This window comes from Schistocerca cancellata, chromosome 1, assembly GCF_023864275.1.
Source record: "Schistocerca cancellata isolate TAMUIC-IGC-003103 chromosome 1, iqSchCanc2.1, whole genome shotgun sequence".
Taxonomy (NCBI): Eukaryota; Metazoa; Arthropoda; class Insecta; order Orthoptera; family Acrididae; genus Schistocerca; species Schistocerca cancellata.
The window spans coordinates 460,403,357-460,422,894 of record NC_064626.1 but is presented as its reverse complement, the minus strand read 5'-3'; the positions used below and the strand labels follow the sequence as shown (position 1 = coordinate 460,422,894).

The 19,538-nt window shown below is 45.1% G+C and overlaps 1 protein-coding gene across 2 annotated transcripts in view; it reads right to left on the bottom strand.

Annotated features, from left to right (window-relative positions):
* LOC126177028 (tudor domain-containing protein 7-like) overlaps window positions 1-19,538 on the bottom strand; it is a 231,172-nt gene that overhangs the window by 159,974 nt on the left and 51,660 nt on the right. For both annotated transcript variants that reach the window (XM_049924262.1, XM_049924270.1), the window contains exon 9: window positions 17,467-17,649. In XM_049924262.1, the coding sequence (XP_049780219.1) occupies window positions 17,467-17,649 (183 nt within the window). The remainder of the gene's footprint in view (window positions 1-17,466; window positions 17,650-19,538) is intronic.

The window sequence follows — 19,538 nt, the reverse complement described above, 5'->3', positions numbered from 1 at the left end:
AGGAGCAGTGTGGCAGCAATGTGCTAGTGCACTGAGGAGCTCCCACTCTATAAATGGGGCATTATAGGATTCACTGTGGCATGTCGTGAACAAGATGACTTTCACTTCCAGCCGCCTTTTGAGAGCGTCAAAGGCTGGGGGGTAATTCTGCGATGCAGAGGCTCGAGCAAAGTGCTCACCAATCACGTTTGCGTCAAAAGATTTATGTTAACGCCAGGAACACCTGTTGGGGTCTGGTACCCGAAAAGAAGTTTGTTCTTCACCAAAACTTGGGAAGGTGACGTACGGCACCCAAAGATCGAGACATATCTCTCCCAACACTCCTGCCCGAACGCGGGCACAGAGCCATTTAAAGGCTATGAGGTGCTCCAGGAAAGGGTGCCACTTCTGCCGGTGTAAAGCTCACCAATGCTCCTTAATTGCTTCAGCGACTTCCGAAGACCACCAAGTGACAGCCTTACACTGGGAGCACCCTAAAGAGCGAGGGATGGCATTTTCCGCTGCATAAACAATTGTTGTAGTCACCTGCTCAACCATAACATCAATGTTCCCGTGTGGGGGAGATTCAATGGTTACAGCAGACGTGAAAGTTTAACAGGCTAACTTCTTTAAAGCCCATCGGGGCAGGCGTCCATGGGCCTAACACTGTGGCAGTGACAGGAAGATGGGTGATGTGGTCACAGGTCGTCATGTGCTCTCCAGTGGATAGATGGGTGAAGTCCTGGGCTGTAAATTGATAAATCAATGGCCAAGTAACTAACATGAGCCTCACTGAAATGTGTGGCGGCCCTAGTACTTAAGAGGCAGAGCTCGAATTGAGATAGTAAAGTTTCGACATCTCTGCCTCGGCCAGTAAGCACAGTGCCACCCCACAAGAGGTTATGGGCGTTAAAATCTCCCAAAAGTAGGAAAAGTTTAGGGAGTTGATCAATCAGTGCAGCTAATGCATTCACGGGTACTTCACCAACTGGAGGAAGATATACATAACAGACGGTTATTTCCTGTGTCATCCTTATTCTGACAGCCTCAGCTTCAAGAGGAGTTTGAAGGAGCACAGTGTCACTACAGACTGAGTTCAGGACATAAATGCAAACTCCACCTGACACTCGATCATAGTCACTACAGTTCCTCTAATATCCCTTATAGATGCGGAGGGCAGAGGTCCGCATTGCTGAGAACCAAGTTTCCTAGAGGGCAATGCAGGAAGCAAGTCTAAAGCTTAACAGTTGCTGTAGCTCAGCCAGACAGTGGAAAAAACTGCCGCAATTTCACTGGAGGATGATGTCATCGTGAGACTGGGAAGGCATGTAACACTCAATGAGGCAGTTTACACCTCAGGGTTACCTGCTGCCACCGACTTATTGCCTGAGCTGTCTATATCCAATGTGTCTGAGGGTCCAGCAAGATCTACGTCCTCAGTGGACCCCAGAATCTCAACCTCATCCACAGACGCAGAGCTTGTAGGTAGTGGTGGCGTGGGTGCCACCGCAGTTCCCTTTGTGTTGGGGATCTTCTTTTTGGATTTCTCTCACTGCTCCTTGGGTTTCCCTGGCTGGAAGGACTTCACTAATTAAGTCTCCTGGACTAAGGATGAGCGTAAAGCCCTAAAAACAGCTGCTTTTGGGCACTTCAGCCACTGGCGGCTGTCATCTGTTCCACTAGCAGAAACCTGCAGAGGGAGTGACCCAAGGAACTCTTTCAGAGATCCAGGGTCCTCAGGGGATGCTGAGACTTCCACCTCATCCGCAGGTGCAGAATTGGTAGGGAGTGGTGGTGTTGGAGCCACCAGAGAGTCCTTTCTCTTCATCCAGCAACTTTTGGCTCCTTTAGCTACTGGCGAGTGTCCGCCATGGCATTAGTGGAGATCTTGGGAGAGAGGGTCCCAAGGGACCCCTTCCACACGATAGGAGCCATAGGAGACTGTTGCTTCTCTGTCATTGCAGCATATGTGGATGTCAAACGAATGGTTGTATTAGTTCAAATTTACATTTAGCCTCTTGGTAAGTCATCGGTCCAGGGTCTTGTTTTCCTCGATTTTCCACTCCTTTTGGAGTACCGTGCAGTCTGGTGAGCAGGTGAAGTCCTGGTCTCCGCAGTTGATACAAGTGGGAGGCGGCGCACAGGTAGTATCTGGATGCAGTGGACGTCCACAGTCTCGACGTGTGGCATTGGATGTGCAGCGGAAAGGCATGTGCCCAAATTTCCAGCACTTAAAGCAAAGCACAGGGGGAAGGAAGTACGGTTTAAATCACAGCTGTAAACCATCACCTTGACCTTTTCAGGCAATGAATCACCCTCAAAGGTCAAGATGAAGGCAACGGTAGCAACCCTGTTGTCTTGGGGTCCCCTGTAAACACGCCAGATGAAATGAACACCCCACTGTTCTAGATTGGCGCGGAGCTCATCGTCAGACTGCAAAAAGAGGTCGCGATAGAAAAAAATCCCTTGGACCATGTTGACGCTTTTATGGAGAGTGATGGGAACAGGAATATCATCCAGCTGGTCACAAGCGATTAACGCCCGGGATTGAGCTGGGGATGCTGTCTGAATCAAGACTGCACTGCTTCTCATCTTGGACAACACTGTCACTTCCCCAAACGTATCCTCAAGATGTTCAACAAAAAACTGAGGCTTCAAAGGGAGAAAGGAGCCCCCGTCCATTCTGCTACAGACTAAATACAGAGGCGAATATGACACTCTTCCTTCTGTAGCCCTAAGTTCCTCCCATGGTGCAGCGAGGGAGGGAAATGATTTAGGGTCATATCTGTCAGCATTGTACTTGATCTTGCCCTTCTTAGAGACTGCTGATGCCGTACGGTCACCAGCAAGAGATGACTTAGTCCACTTCATTGCAGGTCATCTGCACTGATCCGATCAGGGGTTCTCCCCATGGGTGCCACCCAGCCACAGCAAAGGCTACCTGGCATGATGGCCGTTGCTGGAAGTCCTGATGCCCCAGGAAGGCAGGCATCTACTCCTTGGCAAACGTGGGGAGTTTACAGCTCAGGCATCAGTAGTGCGATCCCTGCCGTGTGAGGGGGCTACCACCAAATGGGTCCATGACAGCACCACCACAATGAACTGGCTACCGTGCTGGATATTGAGTGCAGAGAAATCCAATAGTCATTTGGGGGGAGGGGGGGACAATGGAAGAAAATGACATACCCCGGAAAGTGTCCTCGCCCAAATAGTTGAACTGCAGGTGGAGATGCAAAGCCATGACAAGAGGTTCAGAAGATGAAATCTAAGGGCACTATAGATAACTCGTGCACCACGTAAGGTGTGCTTCCCCATATGGCCCGCACTTCTGTAGAATTTGGAAAGTGGCAGGTCAAACCATAAAATGGAACCTGAACTTATAGGGCTGAAAAGTGTGTGACTTCATTTAGTCACCTCTTACGACAGGCAGGGATACCTCGGGCCTATTCTAACCCCCGGACTCGCGCTTTCTGGTGGAGCTTGCAGAGACTAGATGGTGGCATGACAACACTTCCAGGTGCAGCATCAGGAGACTGTGGGGCACGAAGGGGGTGGGGAGATTGGAAACAAGAGATGAACAGGGAATGGGAGAGACGGCGGATACGTTGGCAGAAGGTGGCACACAACAATGGTGAGGGGAAGTGAATAGGTAGGAAGTGATAGGACAGAGGGGGTGGAAACTATTGGGTGGAAGGTGTGATGGAAGTAGGTTAAGGTAGGTTGGAAACAGGATAATTTCGGCATTGGAGAATGTGTTGGTGTAACTCTCATCTGCACGGATCAGAAAAACTGGTGGAAGAGAGGAGGATCCAGAAGAGCATATTATATTCGGCTGTATGTTGTGCCACAGGGTGCTCTACCATGCTCTTGGTCACAGTTTAGCAATGGCTGTTGATCCTGGTTGCAGCAAAGGTGGTGTATGACAAGCCTGCTTTCACAGGTGGTCCAGCCTCTGACAAGGTAGGATAAGCTGTGACAGGAGTGGAATAGAAAGTGCTGAGCTGGTGGATTGTGCAGGTCTTCCACAGGGATATGATACTTGTAGCAAAGGGGTTGGGTTTGAGAGTGGCGTAGGGACGGACTAGGATGTTGGGAAGGTTGGGAAGGTTGGGAAGGCAACAAAACTCCACTTTAGGAGAAGTGGGAAGGACCTTAGGTACAATGCACCTCATTTCAGGGCATGATGATACGTGATCAATGTTGAGGAGGACCATGTGGAGCAGATGGGAGGGAAGGTGTTGAGGTTGTGAAGGAATGACGGTTGGGTGTCTTGTCCCTGTACCCAGATTATGAAGACGATATCAGTGAATCTGAACCACACCAGGGGTATGCGGTTTTCAGAGGCTAGGAAGGTTTCCTCTAGATGGCCCATAAACAGGTTGGCATAGGAGGGTGCCACGCAGGTGCCCATGGCTGTGCTGCAGATTTGTCTGTATACCTAGCCTTCAAAGGAGAAGTAATTGTATGTTAGAATGAAGTTAGTAAGGTGTATCAGGAATGAGGTAGTGGGTTTGGAGTCAGATGGACGATGGGAAAGGTAGTGTTCAATAGCGGAAAGACCACGGGTGTGAAGATTGTAGGTGTATTGGTAAGTGGCATCAACCGTGATCCAGGAGGTAAAGTGGTGGGGATGGTGAAGAGCTGGTGAAGGAAGGGGTTGGTATCTTTGACATGGGAGACTATATTTTGAGAAAATGGTTGGAGGTGTTGGACAATGACGACAAATTCTTTCAGTCGTGGCACAATAACCAGCTACAAAGCAACATCCAGGATTGTTGGGTTTGTGGAGTTTGGGGGAGCATGTAAATGTTGGTTGTGGAGAATGACAGGGATATGGAGAGAAATACAGACCAGGGAGATATTCTGGGAAGGGCCTAATGTTTTAAGCAGGCATTTGATGTTATTTTGGTATTCTGGGAAGGGATCACTATGGCAGAGTTTATAGTTGGAGTAGTCAGATAATTGCTGTAATCACTGGTCAACTATTTATACTGGCATTACTAGCAACCAGCTGTCCACCAGGCTGGACATCCACCATCAAACTGTGGCCAAAAGCAACATGCTTGATTTCAATGGCTGCTCCACCCCTAGCCATCAAGATCCTACTTCGACCACCAACTTTCCTTAACTGTGCAGATGGAAGTTATCCTTACAAGACATTCTCTGCTCCCGAAATTATCCCAGTCTCAAACTACAGTAACACACTACTCCCACACCCTCCGCACTACAGTTTTCACCTCCTCTGTCTTATCACCTCCTCCCTATTCTTGTCTCCTACGCTCTTTGTGTGCCGCCCTCTGCCAATGCACCCACTCATCTTTCCCTGCTTCTCTTCTTTTTCACTCCTTTTTTCCCACCTCACTGCCCCACAGGCTCCCTACACTGCATCTGTTGGCAATCTAGTCCCTGCACATTCTGCCAGACAGTGTTCCTCTCTTCCCCCACCCTTACACTGCTATTCCTTCCCCTTTCCCAATCCCTCCAGAGTGCTGCCTCCATTCCACATGACAGTTTCATTCCGGGCCAAGCTGCCAGAGCTGGCAGACATCTGTATGTGAGGTGTGCTTTCTTGTGTGAATGAGTGGTGAGTGTCTTTTTTTTGATGAAGGCTATGGCCGAAAGCTAATGTGTGTGTCTTTTAATTCTGCAACTTAACATGTCATCTTTATGGTAAGTAGCAAACCATCATTTCCTTACACTGTTGTATGTATTCTTACACACATTTTCTTTTATCCAGCTCCCCTCACAGCTACCTAAAAGCTTCATTTGCCAATTTCCGCATCATCCCCATTTCCCCCAACACCCTCCCACTAACAATGGACCTCTGCTATATCTTCCTGCACCAGTTCCGAAAAATATCCCTTCCCCTCACCAAAACCCAGTCCCACCTTCTGTTCCTCAAATGCTGTCTAAGCCATAGAATCCCCATCCTTCCTCTCAGTGCGGTAACCATAAAAGTTCCTTCTCTGGATCCCAGCCCTGCTTTCACAATGACCTCCACCTTCACCTTGCTCTCCAGGAGCAGGAATAGCATTCTAGACACCACTTACATATGTTATCTAACCTGTCGGCATCCTACTACCACCTTGGGACACCACTATCCAACTCATATCCTACCCACAATGCTCCTCCTTATTGAAACCTCACAACCTCCAGACCGTGGCTAGTTTACCTTTTCAACCTGCCACATCCCCCAGGACTCCACTCAATCCAGAGCCAAAATGCTCTCTTAACACTATTGTTAACCTTTCCATGAAAACCCTCAGCCCCACAGGAAGGTTCATTCCCATCCAAAAGCCTCATCTTCAGTCCTACACCCAAACTTAACTATGTTGGACTTGTCAAAGACTCATTCTCCTTTTCCCGATCCCTGTAATGGAAACATTTCTTTGCCACCTATCTCTCCAACCAAAGCCAACCTTATCCCAATACTGAACCCTGCCTCTCTCAGTTCACACCACCATCCAGCTGTGATCCAATCACCACCACTCCCATCCAACCACACCTTGGTCACGTTCCAGGAATTCCTTACCTCCAACTTGGCCTCACCATCCTTCTTCGGGTCCGTTCCGAAGAACATCAGCCTTCCAGCCAAAGAAGGGACAGCTATTCACAACCTAAAAAAAAATTCTGATCTAATCAACCTACCTGCAGACGAACATTACACCACTATTGTTATGAATCACAGTGACTACCTGGCAGAAGGCCACTGCCGATTATCCAACAACTCCATCTATAAAGTCGGCCAGGGTGATCTCATCCCAGAACTCTAACATAACCTCACATCCTTGCTTAAAGCCTTAGGCTCTAACCTGAACCCATTCCCCATTAAGACACCCTGCACGCTCACCTTCTACACATTCCCCAAAGACCACAATCCCAACAATCCTGGTTGCCCCATTTTGACTGGTTATTGTTCCCCCACTGAAGAATTTCAACATTCACTGACTAACACCACCAGCCAATGACTCAAAATCTAACCTCCCATGACAAAAGACACCAAACACTTCCTTTGCCAACTCTCCACCTTCCCCACCATCTGAAAGTATCTTGGATCCATACTCTTGACTGTTGAGGTCTCTTCCCTACACACCAAATAGCCTCATAATCAGGATCTTGTCATTATTGAACACTATCTCACCAACGTCCTTCAGACTCCAAGTCCACATACCTTACTAACTTCATCCTAACAAACAACTGCTTACCGCACAACCATGGGCACATACACGGCACCATCCTATGCCAATGTGTTTATGGACAGTCTAAAGGAATCCTTCTTAGCTTCCAAAAACCACAAACCCCACGTCTGGTTCAGCTTCATATATTGATATCTTTACAATCCGGGCTTGGGCCGAGACACACTATCCTCATTCCTTCACAAGCTCAAAACCTTCTCTCCCAACTGCTCTAACTCGTCCTCCTCACCCCAGTATGCCACCTTCCTAGAAGTTGATCACCTCCACCTCCACCTCCACCTCCACCTCCTACCTGGTGGCTCCATCCACGCCTATGTCCACATTAAACCCATCAATCAACAACAATACCTGCATTTCGACAGCTGCCATTCCTTGCCCAGCAAAAATAATAATAATAATAATAATAATAATAATAATAATAAAAAGGTCACTCATTTAGCGCATGGCCACCTGGAGATGGCGAAACTGCTGAGAGAACAATTCCATTTTCCCAGTATGCTGTAGTTCTCACCAAGGCCTTCACAGACAAGCACTATCCCCAGACCTAGTTCACAAACAGGTCTGCTGTGCCATTTCCCTACATGCCACAGAGTACACTTCTCGTTGCCCAGTTCTACGCTGTAAGGAACAGACCTAGTTCACAAACAGGTCTGCTGTGCCATTTCCCTACATGCCACAGAGTACACTTCTCGTTGCCCAGTTCTACGCTGTAAGGAACAAGTGAACGACATCCTTCGCCTGGGCTTCGATTACCTATCATCATGCCGTGAAGTGAGGGCAATCATACCCAAGATCCTTCCAACCCCTCCTAAAGTGGTGTTCCATTGCCCACCAACCTCCACAACATCGTAGTCCTTCCCTATGCCACTCCCAATCTCAACCCCTTGCCACAAGGATCCTATCCCTGTGGAAGACCGATGTGCAAAACCTGCCCTACCCACTCCCTCACACCTTCTATTCCAGTCCTGTCCTGCCCTACCACATCAGAGGCTGGGTCACCTGTGAAAGCAGTCACGTCATATACTAGCTCTATTGCAATCATTGCACAGCTTTCTATATTGGTACAACCACCAACAAGCTACCAGGTTGAATGGCCATTGCCAAACTGTGGCGAAGATCACAGTAGACCACCCTGTGGCACAACATGCAGCTGAATGTACATCTACATCTCTATCTACATTTATACTCTGCAAGCGACCCAATGGTGTGTGGCGGAGGGCACTTTATGTGCCACTGTCATTACCTCCCTTTTCTGTTCCAGTCGCGTATAGTTCGCGGGAAGAACGACTGTCTGAAAGCCTCCGTGCGTGCTCAAATCTCTCTAATTTTACATTCATGATCTCCTCGGGAGGTATAAGTAGGGGGAAGCAATATATTCGATACCTCATCCAGAAAAGCACCCTCCTGAAACCTGGCGAGCAAGTTACACCGTGATGCAGAGCGCCTCTCTTGCAGAGTCTGCCACTTGAGTTTGCTAAACATCTCCGTAACACTATCACAGTTACCAAATAACCCTGTGACAAAATGCGCTGCTCTTCTTTGGATCTTCTCTACCTCCTCCGTCAACCCGATCTGGTACGGATTCCACACTAATGAGCAATACTCAAGTATAGGTCGAACGAGTGTTTTGTAAGCCACCTCCTTTGTTGATGGGCTACATTTTCTAAGGACTCTCCCAATGAATCTCAACCTGGTACCCGCCTTACCAACAATTAATTTTATGTGATCATTCCACTTCAAATCGTTCCGCACGCATACTCCCAGATATTTTACAGAAGTAACTGTTACTAGTGTTTGTTCCGCTATCATATAATCATACAATAAAGGATCCTTCTTTCTATGTATTCGCAATACATTACATTTATCTATGTTAAGGGTCAGTTGCCACTCCCTGCACCAAGTGCCTATCCGCTGTAGACCTTCCTGCATTTCGCTACAATTTTCTAATGCTGCAACTTCTCTGTATACTACAGCATCATCCGCGAAAAGCCGCATGGAACTTCTGACACTATCTACTAGGTCATTTATAAATATTGTGAAAAGCAATGGTCCCATAACACTCCCCTGTGGCACACCAGAGGTTACCTTAACGTCCATTGATATCAACATGCTGTGTTCTGTTTGCTAAAAACTCTTCAATCCATCCACACAGCTGGTCTGATATTCCGTAGGCTCTTACTTTGTTTATCAGGTGACAGTGTGGAACTGTATCGAATGCCTTCCGGAAGTCAAGGAAAATAGCATCTACCAGGGAGCCTGAATCTAATATTTTCTTGGTCTCATGAACAAATAAAGCGAGTTGGGTCTCACACAATCGCTGTTTCCGGAATCCATGTTGATACCTACAGAGTAGAGTCTGGGTTTCCAAAAACGACATGATACGCGAGCAAAAAACATGCTTCATTTCAATGGCTGCTTCACAACCTAGACTATCTGGAGCCCACCCTACAACACCATTTTTTTTTTTCAGAAAAGTGCAGACAGGAGTTATGCTTCCAACACATTCTCCACTCCCAAAATTATCCTGGCCTGAACCTACAGAGATAACTGCCACTGCAGGCTCCACCGAACAGTTTCTACGTCTGTATTCACAACTCTGCACCCTCACAGTATGCCACCCTCCACCAATACACCACCCATCTTCCCCATCCCTTATCCTCTCCTTTTTTGCTCCCCATCCCCGCCCTTCCCAATTCCCTGCCCCAAAGCTTCCTGGCCCTGGGCCTAGCGTCTTGTCTTACCTCCATCTACCCATACATGCTCAATCAGAAAGCACTCTTCTCCACCCTCACACATATCCTGCTACCCCTCTCCATTCCCTGTCCCACTCGAGATTGTCGATTAACATGTCAGCTGCAGTCCGGTCTGAGCTGCCACAGATGTAAGATGGTCATGCGTACATCTGGTGAGCTTGCTTTTGTGTGTGTGTGTGTGTGTGTGTGTGTGTGTGTGTGTGTGTGTTTTCTTTTCTGAAGAAGCTGAATGCATAAGTCTTTTCATTGTGCCCGCCTGTAATTCAATGTGTCATCTTTATGTTGAGTAGCTATCATTCTCCTACTATTGTTGATATTCCAACTTGGAGTCTGCGTTGTTTTCACTTTCAGGGATGACTGAGAAGGCGAAGGGATCCTGCTCTGAAAAAGTCCAAGTTGAATTCTGTAAGCAGAAATTGTTCTGATACTACTCACAGTGGACCTCTTGTACTGCAAACTCTTTGATTTTCATATTTTGGGAACAGTAGTAGTAAACAAGAAAAACTGTCTGGTAAATGTGTACTCTAAAAATCATATCTTAAGAGCTATGAGCAATTGTTCAGTAGAAAAGATGTGTTTCACAATAGGAAAGTTGAACAATTGCTCATAGCTCTTAAGGTATCATGTATGCGCAAATATAGTCCACGTGCAAATATACTCTGCACCTAAACTTTTGACACAAGATTATAATAAAAAGTAAATCTTCAATTTAGGCCACACCACTAAGTGTACGAGAAAGTTCCTTCAGCCGCTACTTTAAGTTGCATCTCTGTCATGCCCCTTTTCCAACATTCACATTACTACAGTGAAACTCAAGTTGACAGAATAGAATGGTCTACTATAATGTAGCTTCACTCACCCTGCTGCTAGGTGGCAGGCAGTCTACACCTGGTATGTGTGTCATGGAGATATTGGGAGGTCTGGTGACATGACTAATTCAAGGGACAGAGTAAGAAAGTTGAGGGCGAGTGAAAAGTTGATGTCTGGTACATGAGCAATATTGGGAAAGGAGCGTACAAGTTACATGGTGAAATTTGCAGCTCAAGTTATCAGCTACACAAAGGAACGGGGAAAGCGGGAAATTGTATGCATATTTCATGTCGTTGGTGGGGGGGGGGGGGGGGGGGCAAAAAAATCATTGGTGTGGAACCGGACAGAAACTCCTAAATACTTTGGAAAGTCGGTGTAAATATCCAACTGTTGAAAACTACTTGCTCAACTTTGTAATTCAAAATAGAAAATGTGGATAAGCCATTACAACAGAAATTATCCAAATTGAAGGCTGCAAACTAGCAAGCAGAAGATATATTTTGCCAGTAGAACTTACAGTTTCATATGGGTGGGCTCGGCAATTTATGCAACAAAACAATCTATCCGTTTGTTGCAGAACTACAATTGCACAAAACCTGCCTCAAAACAGTTTATTATCGTTTCAGTGTTACGTAAGCCAACTCTGACGCAAAAACAGTTATTTATTTTCCCAGATAGGGACTGCCGAACAAACAAATATCTATTTTGATACGCCGAGCAGCACTACGGCAAATAACATAGGCAAATACATCATGGAAATAAATACAATGTGGTGCAGGAAAACAGTGGTGCAAGCTGACATTAAGCATTACGGTTGATGGATGAAAATTGTCACCATATGTGGTTTTTAATCGAAAAACCATCATCAAGGGAGAAAGCTTCCCATCCAGTATCATTGTAAGAGCTCATGACAGGGGTAGGTGACAAAGGAACTGGTCATAGACTGGATTTCAGCAGTCTGGAACAAGCAGCCAGGAGTTCTTCTTTACCCAAACTCAGTGCTTGCATTGGATAGTTTTCATGGGTGCATTGGTGAACGAGTGAAACAGAACATGTAAGAAGGCAACTACGACCTAACAAACACAAACATACACACAAAATTCAAGCTTTCGCAACAAACGGTTGCTTCGTCAGGAAAGAGGGAAGGAGAGGAAAAGACGAAAGGATGTGGGTTTTAAGGGAGAGGGTAAGGAGTCATTCCAATCCCGGGAGTGGAAAGACTTACCTTAGGGGGAAAAAAGGACAGGTATACACTCGCATGCACACGCACACACACACACACACACACACACACACACACACACACACACACACACACACACACACACATATATATATCCATCCGCACATACGCAGACACAAGCAGACATTTGAAAAGGCAAAGAGTTTGGGCAGAGATGTCAGTCGAGGCGGAAGTACACAGGCAAAGATGTTGAAAGACAGGTGAGGTATGAGCGGCGGCAAATTGAAATCAGAAAATAGCGGAGATTGAGGCCTGGCGGATAACGAGAAGAGAGGATACGCTGAAGGGCAAGTTCCCATCTCCGGAGTTCTGACAGGTTGGTGTTAGTGGGAAATATCCAGGTAACCCAGATGGTGTAACACTGTGCCAAGATGTGCTGGCCGTGCACCAAGGCATGTTTAGCCACAGGGTGATCCTCATTACCAACCAACACTGTCTGCCTGTGTCCACTCATGCGAATGGACAGTTTGTTGCTGGTCATTCCCACATAGAACGCTTCACAGTGTAGGCAGGTCAGTTGGTAAACCACGTGGGTGCTTTCACACGTGGCTCTGCCTTTGATCGTATACACCTTCCGGGTTACAGGACATAGAAAGCTTCACAGTGTAGGCAGATTTACTGTCCTACACCCATACTCTCTGCTGTAAATACCACTTTGCCATGAAGAAAAATGATCCTAATCCTACTCCTAATGATCCAACTCCCCAAGACACTATCCAAATTGAACCCTGCCTGGAACAGTTCCGTCCTCTGTCACAGCGGGACCCACCTCCTCTTCCTCAAAATCACCCTCTCCAAACTTTCCAGGAGTTTCTGACTTCCAGCCTTGCCTCTCAATCCTTCTTAAAAAACCTTAATCCTACTCCCAACATCACCACTGCTGAAGCCCAGGCTATTCGTGATCTGAAGGCTGACCGATCCATCGTCATTCTTCCGGCGGACAAGGGTTCCACGACCGTGGTACTTGATCGTTGGGAGTATGTGGCTGAGGGACTGCGTCAGCTTTCAGACAACACCACTTACAAAGTTTGCCTAGGTAATCCCATTCCTGATGTCCAGGCAGAGCTTCAAGGAATCCTCAGAACCTTAGGCCCCCTACAAAACCTTTCACCTGACTCCATCAACCTCCTGACCCCACCAACACCCCGCATTCCTACCTTCTACCTTCTTCCTAAAATTCACAAACCCAATCATCCCGGCCGTCCCATTGTAGCTGGTTACCAAGCCCACACAGAATGTATCTCTGCCTACGTAGATCAACACCTTCAACCCATTACATGCAGTCTCCCATCCTTCATCAAAGACACCAACTACTTTCTCAAACGCCTGGAATCCTTACCCAGTCTGTTACCCCCGGAAACCATCCTTGTAACCATTGATGCCACTTCCTTATACACAAATATTTCGCACATCCAGGGCCTCGCTGCGATGGAGCACTTCCTTTCACACCGATCATCTGCCACCCTACCTAAAACCTCTTTCCTCATTACCTTAGCCAGCTTCATCCTGACCCACAACTTCTTCACTTTCAAAGGCCAGACATACCAACAATTAAAGGGAACAGCCATGGGTACCAGGATGGCCACCTCGTACGCCAACCTATTCATGGGTCGCTTAGAGGAAGCCTTCCTGGTTACCCAGGCCTGCCAACCCAAAGTTTGGTACAGATTTATTGGTGACATTTTCATGATCTGGACCCACAGTGAAGAAGAACTCCAGAATTTCCTCTCCAACCTCAACTCCTTTGGTTCCATCAGATTCACCTGGTCCTACTCCAAATCCCATGCCACTTTCCTTGAAGTGTTGACCTCCACCTGTCCAATGGCCAGCTTCACACGTCCGTCCACATCAAACCCACCAACAAGCAACAGTACCTCCATTATGACAGCTGCCACCCATTCCAAATCTAACGGTCCCTTCCCTACAGCCTAGGTCTTCGTGGCAAACGAATCTGCTCCAGTCCGGAATCCCTGAACCATTACACCAACAACCTGAAAACAGCTTTCGCATCCCGCAACTACCCTCCCGACCTGGTACAGAAGCAAATAACCAGAGCCACTTCCTCATCCCTTCAAACCCACAACCTTCCACAGAAGAACCCCAAAAGTGCCCCACTTGTGATAGGATACTTTCTGGGACTGGATCAGACTCTGAATGTGGCTCTCCAGCAGGGATACGACTTCCTCAAATCCTGCCCTGAAATGAGATCCATCCTTCATGAAATCCTCCCCACTCCACCAAGAGTGTCTTTCCGCCGTCCACCTAACCTTCATAACCTTCATAACCTCTTAGTTCATCCCTATGAAATCCCCAAACTACCTTCCCTACCCTCTGGCTCCTACCCTTTTAACCGCCCCCGGTGTAAAACCTGTCCCATGCACCCTCCCACCACCACTTACTCCAGTCCTGTAACCCGGAAGGTGTACACGATCAAAGGCACAGCCACGTGTGAAAGCACCCACGTGATTTACCAACTGACCTGCCTACACTGTGAAGCTTTCTATGTGGGAATGACCAGCAACAAACTGTCCATTCGCATGAATGGACACAGGCAGACAGTGATTGTTGGTAATGAGGATCACCCTGTGGCTAAACATGCCTTGGTGCACGGCCAGCACATCTTGGCACAGTGTTACACCATCCGGGTTATCTGAATACTTCCCACTAACACCAACCTGTCAGAACTCCGGAGATGGGAACTTGCCCTTCAGCATATTCTCTCTTCTCGTTATCCGCCAGGCCTCAATCTCCGCTAATTTCTGATTTCAATTTGCCGCCGCTCATACCTCACCTGTCTTTCAACATCTTTGCCTGTGTACTTCCGCCTCGACTGACATCTCTGCCCAAACTCTTTGCCTTTACAAATGTCTGCTTGTGTCTGTGTATGTGCAGATGGATGTGTGTGTGTGTGTGTGTGTGTGTGTGTGTGTGTGTGTGTGTGTGCGCGTGCGAGTGTATACCTGTCCTTTTTTCCCCTTAAGGTAAGTCTTTCCGCTCCCGGGATTGGAATGACTCCTTACCCTCTCCCTTAAAACCCACATCCTTTCGTCTTTCCCTCTCCTTCCCTCTTTCCTGACGAAGCAACCGTTGGTTGCGAAAGCTTGAATTTTGTGTGTCCATCGACCTGCCAGCACTTTCGTTCGGTAAGTCACATCATCTTTGTTTTTATATACTGAATTTCAAATCATCTTGGCGCGAAGTAAAATAGACACACCTTTAGAAGTAGCAGAACTGTTTTCAAATATCCTTAACAATAAAACTGATTTATGAACTAACTGTTACGTATTCTGCAGCAAAGAGTAGTTTCATCTAATGCATCATCAAATTTAAACCACATCTAACCTAAAACACATCTAACCTAAAACACATCTAACCTAAAACACATCTAACCTAAAACACATCTAACCTAAAACACATCTAACCTAAAACACATCTAACCTAAAACACATCTAACCTAAAACACATCTAACCTAAAACACATCTAACCTAAAACACATCTAACCTAAAACACATCTAACCTAAAACACATCTAACCTAAAACACATCTAACCTAAAACACATCTAACCTAAAACACACGTAATTCAAATGCATGTATCATTTCTGTGATATGGAATTTCGTGTTACGTACATCTGCTTCCGTTTACAAGCATGCATTGAACACACTGTCATCTGCTAACAATGGTTGGCTATGTTGGCCGCACTGAAACAGCTGTCAATACTGACTTGAGGTCATTCAATTTATGTCAAGAAAGTGACTTGCATTAGTCACCACACTGTGGCTCTTTAGAAAGTGAACAAGATGTACGAACAAGCTAACACAGTTTTGTGAGAAAGTCATTTTTCTTTTCTTAAGAACAGCTCTTGTATTAAGCTTTTCAATACACAATATATGTGTACGTTTCATTTAGAAATTGACGATTTATGATCTGAGTGTGGAAAACTTCAATTATAGGCCACACCATGATTTTTGAAGCAACAAATTAGGGAAAAGAGTGTGATCTATACTCGCAAAAATATGTTATCCATTTTAGTCACTTATGCCAATAACAAAGTGATATGAAGAGGAACCAGTATAAAGAAGGTCCACATATTACAGTTGAGAGGAGGAGAGAAAAATGCAACTGAAAGAATGAAGAAATTCTGGGAAGAGAGGAAAAGGAAGGCCAAGATGTGTTGAGTTTTACACGGTCCAATTTGGAAGGAGGAAGAATAAAACTGACTTCACAGACCAATATTGAAAAATAAAGATTAAAACTGACCAATATGAAAAATATTGACTTTTATCAATTTTACTGGCCATTTTCCATTGCTGCTGCTACTGTTGCTGCTACTACCATCACCATCAGAACTACAAGTTAAAAAACATGAAGGCCACAAAAGGGATCTGATAGAAATTATTAAATGTGGCTGTGTAATGATGTAACAAGAGACGTGCACCTTCTGCCTTACAAAATGACATTTTTTTCTACTTTAGTAGGCATCACTTCATCTTGCGCACTTGAAACAACTAGCCAGTTTTGAAGTGAAGTCTGTTCATTTCCTCTCACCAATTACAGGGATGAGGGATGTAGGTAATACTATCAAAACATGAACTGATCCCTAGTTGATATAGAAATGTAACAGAGCTAGCAAAGGAAGGAGTAGCTATTCCAAACCAGATTTCGAGAGAGAGAGAGAGAGAGAGAGAGAGAGAGAGCACCTCAGAAAGCCAAACAAGTTCTGGAAGCCCAGCTGCACTGAAAACCTTCTCTACCAGTAATATGCTACACACAATAACCTGTACTCTGCTGGTAAATATAAGTGAAAAGAAACAGAGTGGAGGCATGACAGACAAAAAGTAAACAACTTTGAAGAGAAAACAAAAAACAAAGAGTGCAGAAATGAAACAGAGAAAAACAATGTGATAAGAACAAAATTTAACTCATTGTGACTGTCAAGTCAAGAAAATGGTTGTCAGTTAAAGTTCGGTTCAGCAATGATCATTTACAAAACCTGCTCGACATTCTACATTTGCATCAGTTGTCAGGATGAGCTATCACGAACTGTCTACACTGGTAACTTGATCTACCATGTCACCAGTGGTGTATAGTAGCAAAGGACAGTCACAGAGTCTTAAAAAATAAATCAAAAAGTTGTGTTCTAGAACACAAAAATGTGAGATGGGAACTGTGATTCCCATTTGTTATTGTAGGAAAGGAAGTTGTCGGCAATATACTAGGTGGTGCATTACATGGGTAATGTGACTATTTTCCAAGCTTTAACTGCATTCTTATGCTCTGACGTGTTCCATAAAAATCATTTAACTGGTAGTGAAAGAGCAGTTTAATACAGACTTTTTTAAAGTCATATTTCTTCATTAGTCTACTACAGTATAATGCTTCTGTAAGAAAAATTTCAAGGCACTGTTTACTTCATAGAAAAATGTCACCTTTTTTTAAAGACAATTTTCCTACTAGGTGTTAACAAAAATCTTATATATAATACCTGTGTTTCTTGTGAAGCCTGTACTGGCCACAGAATTGTCTTTCCTGCTATCGTATCCATGGATATGGTTGGGCAGTTACTAATTATTTTCTCCCAGTTGTCAGGAAGAGATTCACTATGCCTTTTTGTATACTCCACAGGAACTTGTGTAATGAACAGTCCACTCTCGTAATCTTTAACTATCTGCAATAACAAAAGAAAGTAACATTCTTAAAACTGATCTCCTTTTATTGTTAGTAAGTTGAACATTAATTTTGTTGGTACACAGACATACTCAGAATTTTTAAACATACAACTTTTAAAATGCAAGCATTCTAAGATGATTATATACGAAACATGCATGGGAAAAATAAAATCAATTATTAAATAACTGAAGAGTAAAAATTCACATAGGTATGGTGAAACATCAAGTGGACTCGCAGTCACTTGAGCAATTTTTTTCAGACATGATCAGTTAGCGCGCATATTTTCAGTGAACTCTCATTATCAAATGAAAGGAAGAGAGTAATCACACAATTACAGGTCAATATCCTTGCTATAAGTATTATCAAAAGTCTTGGAGATGGCAATGTGTAAGACAGTAGTAACCTGTTTCATATTGTTATACTGTTGTTGACTTTAGTCTGAAGGATGATTTGGTCTGAAAAGCTTCAGCAACCTGCTTTCATCTGAAATATCTCTCCTCACAATCTCTTAGTGTCATTGTTCATGGTTAGGGTGTAAAGGAGGGATACTTTGTGTGATGCTGTTGGTATACTGTCATTTTTGCTTGGGAAGTATTGTTACTTTAATGAAGTATTTATTTCTGAAGATTTCATTTTAAATTCCTGCTGACTCCCATGGAGGAGGAGGAGGAGGAGGAGAAGGAGTAGATAAAAGAAGAAAAAGTACCATAGATCCACTCTACTTTGCGGCCATATTCTGTAACATACAGCCACTCAGAAACTGCTTTTTGTACACCAACAACAACAACAACAACAACAACTACTACTACTACTACTACTACGCCTCCTCCACTGTATTCTGTCCATTGCTGCTATCCACCATCCATTCACATCTATTTACACTTGGTTTAAATCTTCATGGAGCCATCCCTCCAACGCTTCTTTGGTCTCCCTGGCGGTCTCTTTCCTGTAGGTGTGAAATCCAGGAGCTTCCGAGGCCATCATTTAATTTTTTTCTCTATAATAATCTGCATCAACTGCATATCGTTTGAGAGAATTCACCAAATGTCACAGTTGCGCAATAACATTTCCCCTGTAACTCTTTGTTTATGCTGTCACGTCCCAACCTGATTTGCAGGCTGTCATCAATCACTGACAAGCTGGATAGACCAAAAATAGCTTCTTTCCTAGCCTCCCCCTTCTGTCATGACGCCTATTATATTATAGGTCCAATAAAGTTTCAAAAACATGACCAGGGCTCCTGCCCTGCAACCACTCACAGCCTGCTGGACTGGAATAGCTGGCAGCCAGGAAACCAGAAGATTGTAGTCATCCTCTCTATTGGTGTTGTCAGGCTGCTTAATATTTTCAAGCGTCTCTTGAATTTTGCGTTGCCATATCCACACCTCTTTTGTAAGCACATGGGCTTCCTGCAAAAAGAAATGCTGTCCAGTCACAGTGGTTACCCATTATCACTGATTTATTACACTGTGCTAATAGCACATAGCGTTCATAATCTGCTGCTCATGAGCTAACTGGTCTCCCTGTATCCCCTATGTAGGCAGCTCTGCACTCACAATGAAGTTCGTATATTTAATTTGTTGACTGCATCCTTGGTGGAACCTATCATGCTGCAGATCTTGTGGCTGATGCAGAAAACCAGTTTCAACCTCATCAGCAGAGGACGCTGCCTGCCAATCAGTTTCAACCTCATCGGCAGAGGATGCTGCCTGCCATTCACTGAAACCCTTCGCATATGGTAAGTGCACTAGTGGAAGCTTCTCTTCATTGTCCTCTTCTCCGGAAGGCCGTCTAATACGGTCAAAATGTTGGTTTTCAGTTTTATAAAGTATTTTGTACAATGACATAGTACAACACTAAGAGGAATCTTAACCATCATGACACCAG